General features: G+C 46.8%; 1 protein-coding gene and 1 long non-coding RNA gene across 5 annotated transcripts; one reads left to right on the top strand and one right to left on the bottom strand.

Annotated features, from left to right (window-relative positions):
- Positions 1–379: 379 nt before the first annotated feature.
- Positions 380–5,670, top strand: DRD1 (dopamine receptor D1). Of its 4 annotated transcripts, none has more exons than XM_071814635.1 (2): positions 380–1,799; positions 2,502–5,670. In XM_071814635.1, exon 2 carries the CDS (start codon positions 2,510–2,512, stop codon positions 3,863–3,865), a length of 1,356 nt encoding a protein of 451 aa, XP_071670736.1. In that variant the 5' UTR covers positions 380–1,799; positions 2,502–2,509; the 3' UTR covers positions 3,866–5,670. The 4 variants fall into 4 exon arrangements, with proteins under 4 accessions (XP_071670736.1, XP_071670735.1, XP_071670737.1 ...); XM_071814634.1 differs by having other exon boundaries at positions 2,454–5,670; XM_071814636.1 differs by lacking the exon at positions 380–1,799 and adding an exon at positions 1,803–2,216.
- On the bottom strand, positions 3,870–7,341 carry LOC139829104 (uncharacterized). Its single transcript, XR_011741365.1, has 2 exons — positions 7,274–7,341; positions 3,870–6,354 (listed from the first exon to the last, which is right to left on the bottom strand). It is a non-coding gene; the product is annotated as an uncharacterized lncRNA (long non-coding RNA).
- Between the last annotated feature and the right edge of the window lie 1,305 nt (positions 7,342–8,646).

The following is an 8,646-nucleotide window of genomic DNA, read 5'->3' as shown; positions in this document are numbered from 1 at the left end:
CAGGGGGTCCCCGCTCCGGGGCTCTGACGGGTCTCAAATTGTTTCCCTGTTCTCCTCTCCCCTGATTTCCAGCAACGTAGTCGGGATGCGGGTCCTCAGGCAACTTGTGTAGCTGCGAACCGGTGCTTTGGGTTCCCCCCACCTCGTTCACACGCGGGGATAACGATGTTATGAACCCGGGATTTAAGCGTTTCTGGCGGCGGGTTCGGGCTGGAAGCGGGGGGGGTGGAAAGCGGAGCGTCCCGGCGCAGCTCGGCCACCGGGGCTGCCTTGCGGTCCGGCGGCGGGGGGACGCGGAGAGGGGCACGGCGGGGGCCGCGGGGCCGCGGCCGCCCAGGAGAGGGAGCCCGGCGGCCGCGGCTGCGCGGAGGGAGGCGGCGCGGAGCAGAGCGGAGCGCTGCCCCGGCGGCAGCCCGGCCCTCCCCGCTGTGCCTGAGCACCGCCGCGCTCGCCGCCCCTTCCCCGCTGTGCCGGGAGGGAGGTCCTGACCGACCCCCCCCACCTCCAGCTTCCCAAGCGTGCCCTGGGGTAACGCTGCTCCCCCGGGGGTCGGGGGAGCCGCGGGTGCTTCGGCCCGCAGCCCGCCTCCTGAGCATCGCCCAGCCCCAAGTTGGTGCCGGTACTTACTTTCCGCATCAATGAATTGAACTCAGCTGGCTCGTAGCGCCGAGGCATCACGCAGCGCCCCGGAGCTCGGCGAAGCTCAGACGGGGCAGAGTAATCCCGGCTGCGCTAAACTCCAGGACAGCGGCTCCAGGAGCCCAGCTTTGCCTTCCTCTCCGGCTGCCTGAGAAGTTTTTCCCCAGGAAAGCAGAAAAACCGGGGGAAGGCTGCCCACAAGAAGCTGCGTCCAGCCGAAGATGTTAGAGGAGGCGAAGGGGGCTCGCATTTTGCCCGCTGCGTGCCTCCGTGCCTGTCTCTCCATCGTCTTAATCCTTTAGGAGGAGACGCCAGGCAGACAGACCTTTCCTGGAAGGACGGAGGATGCTGCCGAGCCCTGCCCCGGGCAGAAAAAAGGCTTTGCCGCCGGGACACCCCGGCACCGGAGATGCACGGCCCGGGGCAGGCTGCGGGAACGCATGAGGAGCTGCCCCCGCCCCCGCTTTTCTGAGACGGAAAAAGCATCTTAACAGCTGGACCCGATGTTCGGAGCGCAGCCCCGCTAAGCAGCTGGTGAGATTATTCCAGGGTAGTTATGGAAAGCTACAACCCGACAGCGGAGCGTTAAAGCGACTGTCCCCGCTGGAAGAGCAACCGGCTGCGGGTACCGCTGGTGTCGCACCCGCATCGTGGCCGAGGGGAGGTCACTCAGGTCCTTCTTCTCCTCTCGCCCTTCTTTCTCCTTCCAGGAAACAACAGAAGAAAGAAATGGTACGTGGCTCTTGCCAATGCTGGGAATACCGTGCCTTTTGCCTGGGATGATTTGCCCTGATGTGCTGCTTCGACGGGATGTACAAAGTGCCACAGATGTGGCCAACAGAGTTTGCGGGGTGATCAGCAGGGGCCGTGGGATGGAGGCAACTGAGCGCTTGCCGGCTGGGTCCGTCACGCACGGTCCGACAGCACAGACGTGCTGCTCCCTTGAAAACTGACTCCTGATGGTCGAACTCTGCCAGCTCCTGTTTTTACTTCTCCCCGGCCAATTTGCACTTTCAGGGAAAAAAGAAACCACACGCTCACCTGATGCAATGCAGTGTTTCTGTGTTGATTCTGTATATAAGATTTGCTATGCAATTCCAAAACTAAAAGAGGAGAGACAGCTCTGCATCCCAGAGAAAACAGAGAATCAGAGGTGAAAGGTAGGAGCTGGCATTTCTCGTTTAAGTAAAACTAAATAACATGAGCTACATCTTACCGAAAACCTTCGAAACACCCCTACTGTATATTGATTTTCTTTGTCTTGGAAGTGTAAACCAATTTGAAACTAAGTGAAGATTTGCTTTCTAACGCTGTCCAGAAATAGAGAACTGTTGCATTTTGTAACAGGAGTGTACTGGGGAGGAAGGATGGAGTGTTCTGTCAGTGAGACCTTTAGGAAACTAGAGAAAAAGCACCTCGTATAGTACGCTTCAGTAAATATGAAGGGCTAGTGCAATGGACACTGGAAACACTCGATCAATAGCCTATTTAAGTGGGAATATATGCAAGCATGGAAAAGTGATTGCTTTCCTGTCTGTGGGGTGTATTTGCAGAGGACAGCAGCAGAACGCTTGCAGGTGAGCTGTCTGAATTAGGTTACTTCGTGCTGGGATGGTGCAGTGTGTTTCTGAAGGGACCACTTAAAAACCAGTCTGTAGGGTGGACTGTGTGTGTGCATTTTCTGTTCCTGCTCATAGAGCTTTCAGTGTGCAGGATGATTCAAAGTGGGTGAAGTCCATTTGGGGGTGAAAGGACCTTTGGTCTGTTTGGCGGTGAGTAATTAATGGATGTCTGATGTCTCTGATCTCTGCAAGGAAAGGAGCTGATGTCGTCATGAAAATCATGATATGATTTTCCCTCAGGAGAAACTATGACTTGGAACGACACCACTATGGATGGGGAAGGGTTGCTGGTGGAAAGGGACTCTTCCTTTCGGATCCTCACGGGCTGCTTCCTTTCACTGCTGATCCTCTCCACGCTGCTGGGAAACACGCTGGTCTGTGCAGCTGTCATTAGGTTTCGCCACCTCAGGTCCAAGGTGACCAACTTCTTTGTCATCTCCTTGGCTGTGTCCGATCTCTTAGTGGCAGTTCTGGTCATGCCGTGGAAAGCTGTGGCTGAGATTGCTGGTTTCTGGCCTTTTGGTTCATTTTGCAACATCTGGGTGGCCTTTGATATTATGTGCTCAACAGCATCCATCCTAAATCTCTGTGTCATTAGTGTGGACAGATACTGGGCCATCTCCAGCCCATTTAGGTATGAGAGGAAAATGACCCCCAAGGCAGCCTTCATCATGATCAGCGTGGCCTGGACTTTGTCTGTGTTGATTTCCTTCATCCCTGTGCAGCTGAACTGGCACAAGGCTACAACCACAAGCTTTTTGGACCTAAATGCCAGCTTACAAGGTGTAAGCATGGACAACTGTGATTCTAGCCTGAACAGGATGTATGCCATCTCCTCTTCTCTAATTAGCTTCTATATACCCGTGGCCATCATGATAGTAACTTATACAAGGATATACCGGATTGCTCAGAAGCAAATACGCCGCATTTCAGCCTTGGAGAGAGCAGCAGTGCACGCCAAGAACTGCCAGAACACGACCGGCAACAGGAGCAGTATGGACTGCCAGCAACCGGAGAGCAACTTCAAAATGTCCTTCAAGAGGGAAACGAAGGTTTTAAAGACTTTGTCAGTGATCATGGGGGTGTTTGTGTGCTGCTGGTTGCCGTTTTTTGTATTGAACTGCATGATTCCCTTTTGTGAGCCCACCCAACCATCCAAGGGAGCAGAAGCTTTCTGCATTAATTCCACGACCTTTGACGTTTTTATTTGGTTTGGATGGGCCAATTCTTCCCTCAATCCCATAATTTATGCCTTCAATGCTGATTTCCGCAAGGCTTTTTCAACCCTGCTAGGATGCTACAGGCTCTGCCCTATGTCCAGCAATGCTATAGAGACTGTTAGTATTAACAATAACGGAGCTGTTGTTTTTTCAAGTCAACATGAGCCCAAAGGCTCCAGCCCCAAAGAGTCTAATCTGGTTTATCTGATTCCACATGCAATTATGTGTCCGGAAGAAGAACCTCTTAAAAAGGAAGAAGAGGGTGAACTATCTAAAACCTTGGAGAAAATGTCTCCAGCACTGTCGAGTATCTTGGATTATGAAGCTGATGTTTCTTTGGAAAAGATCAACCCCATTACACAAAATGGGCAGCATAAAACCTGAACAGTAAGGTTTACCCAGCAAGACCTAATAGTGTTTATTGTAATAATCTAAACAAAAAAAGATACACAAGATTTTTTGGTAAGAAACTAAGCTCTAGGGAGAAATACACATTTACACCAAGCCCAGAATTAATTGTCCTGCCATTCAAAGTAAAGTTAACATTTAAAACAATAAACAGGAAAAGATACTGAAAATTGGTTAAAAAAGGATGTTAAACTGTACTGTTCATATTAAGGAAAACACACAAATATAGATGCAGTGCAATGACAAAGAAAATAGTGCTTCTCTACACAGAGAGACCAATTTCTAGCTTAAAACGAGGCAAAAGATAAATGTTAAGTATTTTAAGATTAATGTTTACTAGAAGTTAAAAGATTGGTGTGTCTTGTGATAGTGGGTGTTAACAGGTCCTAATTAAAGACTGAGGGATTGTAAAGGTAAGTAGATGCCTTCTTAAAATTATTTCTGACAAATAATTGAGCCTTATAATGAGAATGGTTATTTTTAAAGCTTCGGGAGGTAATATGTTGATACTGGTTTTATTGATTTATTGTTTTAAATCGCTATTTTTCATATGTTATAACAGATCTAGCTTTATTTATGTTATTTAAGATGTCTAAACAATGGGATATTTTTGGAGTGTCGTAACTGTGGTTTGGCCAGTCAACCAGTCTGCACTTTATTATGAGCTCTGATAGTCTGGAGAGCCTGGGGGGGAATGGAGGGAATGTTAAGAAGCTCGGCAAGAAACGAAGGAATCGACAAAACCGATTCTGTGTGGAGTTCGTTTACTTGTGGGCTTTGATTTTGTTTTGTTTTAAGTGGGATTTCTTTCACAAGATAGGACCAGCGTTGACTGAGTTAGGAATTCTCTTCCCTTATAGAAATAAAATGAATTGCTGCTATTTATTTTTAAAAAAAGTTTCATGTTACAAAGACTTTGGTAGAATGTCGAGTTTGTGGATCTGTAAATACCTTAAAAATGACTACAACCTTAAGAAGAATCGAATTTGAGAAGAAAAGCTTCTTAGATGACAATTCTTAGTATCTAACGTTTTGTATTTATGTAAGATAAACAGCTTTCTCAGATTTTTCTTATTTCAAGTCTTGGATATCTTTTCTGAACAAACACAATTGGTTATAATGGTAGTAAACATGCCAAAACTCGTTCTCATCTGTATTATTGCAGTACCACCAGGATCATGCGTCTGTCTGCTTCTGTATCACGGTCAGAGTTAAGAAGTGAGGTACCTCGTGCTTTCCGTTGGAAAATGGGAGGACGTTACATTTTAGTAATTACCATGTCAATAGCCCGTTCGATCAGGAATAGTGCCTCATTGCCATTTTGGATTAAGACGTTTCCAAATACGGATGGAACTGCAACCTCCACCTCAAAAATGTCCTGTGAGCTCCCAAAAAGTTGCCAATGTTTAATTCCAAAACCTGCTACTTTTCCATTGTCCTTCCCCTGCTGCTTTCCCTTTGTAATGCCAAAAGCATTCAGTGAGCATTAGCAACAGGAACATTGGGTGTCAATATTCAGCAGCATTCAAAGAAAACTATTTGTTTTCTGAATGGGAGAACAAACCCTTTGGAGCAACTTTTTCATAACATATATCAAAAAACAAAAGTGTTGTCTGGAAAAGAGAACTGAGAGGAAAAAAACAAAGTCTAATGAACTATATACATCCTGCATCAGGTCTGTGTATTTATGTATTGTGAATGTTTTCATAATTTTATTGCCTGTATGCTGCTTTCATACATATAATAAAATTATTTTGTGAACAGAAGGTCAAATAAAACAATCTACATTGCATTTATTAAATACACGCTGGGTTTTGGCAGTCGCATCGATTGTGTGAAAGGCAAGGACTGTTCCTCTCTCTCCATTTGCCCTTATTTGGTATCGCACCCAGGAGGCAGATGGGAGTTTTTATTAGAAGCAGGAGAAAGTCCTCTCTACTGAAGGACCTTTCAGCCCTTGCTCTTAAACTGGGATTAGAAAGCAGTAAACGCAGTTTGGAAACAGCCGCATTCCGCTATAATGTGACTTGTTAAACTGTGTAAAGCTTGACCTACTGGTGACTCTTCTTTCAATTTTTCTGCGTTGGTGTAACAGAATGGTGAACTTGGTTTACAGCATTTTATTGTTGCTTTTCTTTTCTTTTTCTCCCCTCCAGGCTGTGCAGTACTTTTCAAAGCCTGATACAGCCCCACTGTTAGCGTCTGTTTTTTGGAACAAAATGAATCTGTGTCAGGAGGGAGGCGATGGTGGGGACAGCAGTGCCCCTCTGCTCCTGGCAGCCCTCTACTTTGCTTTTGTCCCCGTCAGCAGGTTCATTTGAAATGAAGACACAAACAGACGTGGTCTCATCTGCCTCAAGCGTTGCCTGTGTGACCCATCCGCCTGGGCTGGTGCACGAGCTGAGCCGTGTCCAGATTTCAAGGAGTCACATGGAAATGATGGGGGCAATGGGTACAAGTTACTCCTGGGACATTCCCATTGGACATAAGAGGGAAATTTTCACAATGAGAACATGAGAATAATCAGCCACTGGAATAATCTCCCCAGGGAAGTGGTGGATCCCCCAGCATCGGAAACTTTTAAGATTTGGCTGGACAGGGTGCTGGGCTGTGTTGTCTGGAAAGAATGGTTGGACCAGGTGATCCTGTGGTCCCTTCCAACCTGCTATTCTGTGATTCTGTGATGTGATTCCCCCTCCTATAGTTTCAGCTTCCCCTGGGCTGTAAAGTGCAGCAAGTCTGGTGGCTTCTGTGGGGAGGCATGGCTGCCTTTACTCCTTGCGTAACATTTCTCTACCTTTGAGGAATGTACTTCTTAAAAAGTACCCAGGTCAAAGATGAAGTTCTGTGTTTGCTTACTCACATACATGTGCCTTCAAGAGTCTTTATTCTCAAAATTCCCAGCAGTCTGATATAATAAGATATAATAGCAAAATACAAAATATACTTAAGGAGATAATGTACAACAAGGTGCTGTTTTTATGCTGGTTTGTGTGCTGATGATTTGTATTCTGAAACAAATAGTTACTCCAGTGTGACCGGGAGCCACCCAGGACCTCTCTCCTTGCGGGTGGACCCGAGTTTCAGAAATGTTGGAATGGGGAGATGCTGCTATTGCTGCTGGGCGCTGCCCTTCGGGGCAACAAGGCCGGGGAGACCCTTTGATGAGTTGCTTTTATTGTTTTCTCATTCCATTTAAACTAATTTTTGCTTCTGCCTCCTTCCCCTTATATACAATTTAGAACGTCCTCTCTGTCCTCTCTGCCTTTCCTCCCACCGCTGCTGGCCCTGTTTAGATTGTGAGCAAATCCAAATTAAAATCCCACCCCCCCAGCACAGCCACAAGTCCCCTTCCCACATCCCGCACCCAGCAATGTCTCTTACCTGTTGCAGAACCTGGACACCCGTGTCAGGGGTGACTAGAAGGGACATCAGTGGGTACCTGCTAACTGCTGCTCTATTTATGTGTCCAATGAATTACTCACAAGCTGTATTACCTGTTCTGCATGTGCTCACGGCTACTTGAAACCAGTCTCTGCTGATACTACTGGTCACACCAATGTCAGGGTGCACCCCAGGGGCTGGAGCCGTGCCAGACCCACAGGGATAGCAGGGAGTTAACCGGCGAGGTTTGGCTGTAGTAACCCTGTGAGTAACCTGCGAGGAGCACATCTTGCTCTGTGCTAGCGGGCGGCAGCAGCATCGCTGCCGTTCTGGAGGCTGAGAGCGGCAGCCGTTCATTCGCAATAACGTCACGTTGGAGATAACAGCCGCTTCGGTGCGACGCTTCCGTGGGAATGCTTTCCTCCCCACGTGTTGCCGCACAGAGGCACAAGTGCCAGGACACCAGGATGTCTCTGCTCCCACCACAACTGCTGCCTCGTCAACTCCACGGGGCATCAGGCACTTTTATGTCCCCACAAGCAGTGTTTTCTGCTGCGGAGCGAGCTCTGCTGTGTGCATTTCTGATGTGCTCGCAAATAACCCGTATAACCTTTTTTTTTTTGGCATTGCTTCCTCATGACTGAAGGTGTTTTTCTAGTTGTGGATGGAAGAGGTTAATAATTCACCTGATGGCCTTGATGAAGGAGCTGTTTGCAACGAACGAACGAACCATAATCACTAGATTAAATCTGAGTACATTTCTCCCTTCCCTTAGCAAGCATTTCATGCTGATTTGGCTTTTTGACTTAACAAAGCTTACAAAAGATAGAGGATGAAAGAGTAAATGCCTTTGCTGATATACAGGTTTAATAACACGATTTTTGGGAGCCAGGCCTGGATTTTTTAAACCAATAGTTTTCAGAAGCACCCAAATCTGATTGAAATATCAAACAACTGCTGTGATTAGTATCTTGACAGACATATTAGTCCAGTAAGTATGTATTTTTTGATATAACAATAGTAGAATATATTCCCAATGATACCACTTATGTGGCCACACATTGAATGTAACTTAAAGAATAAGGAAAAGAATGGTACCCTGTCTCCCTGAAAAAAAGACAGGTCTTGTATAACCTTGCTCCAAAAGATGCTTACTTTTTTACATGTATTGCTGCCTGGGCAGTATTTAAATTGACTTTTTAAAATGAACGGTAACTAGGGCTTATTTTTGGAGTAGGGCTTATATTTCGAGCACCCTCAAAAATCCTGAAAAACCATGCCAGGGTTCATTTTTAGGATAGGTCTTATTTTTGGGGAAACAAGGTATCTGATTCTTAAATTTTAGAAGACTGAAACACATATAAGGGAAGATG

The sequence above is a fragment of the Patagioenas fasciata genome, chromosome 14, assembly GCF_037038585.1.
Source record: "Patagioenas fasciata isolate bPatFas1 chromosome 14, bPatFas1.hap1, whole genome shotgun sequence".
Lineage (NCBI taxonomy): Eukaryota > Metazoa > Chordata > Aves > Columbiformes > Columbidae > Patagioenas > Patagioenas fasciata.
This window is presented reverse-complemented; position numbering and strand designations above follow the sequence as displayed.

Excerpts from the sequence above, each read along its gene's own strand:
- DRD1 (XM_071814635.1), top strand. The coding sequence starts at position 2,510 with ATGACTTGGAACGACACCACTATGGATGGGGAAGGGTTGCTGGTGGAA.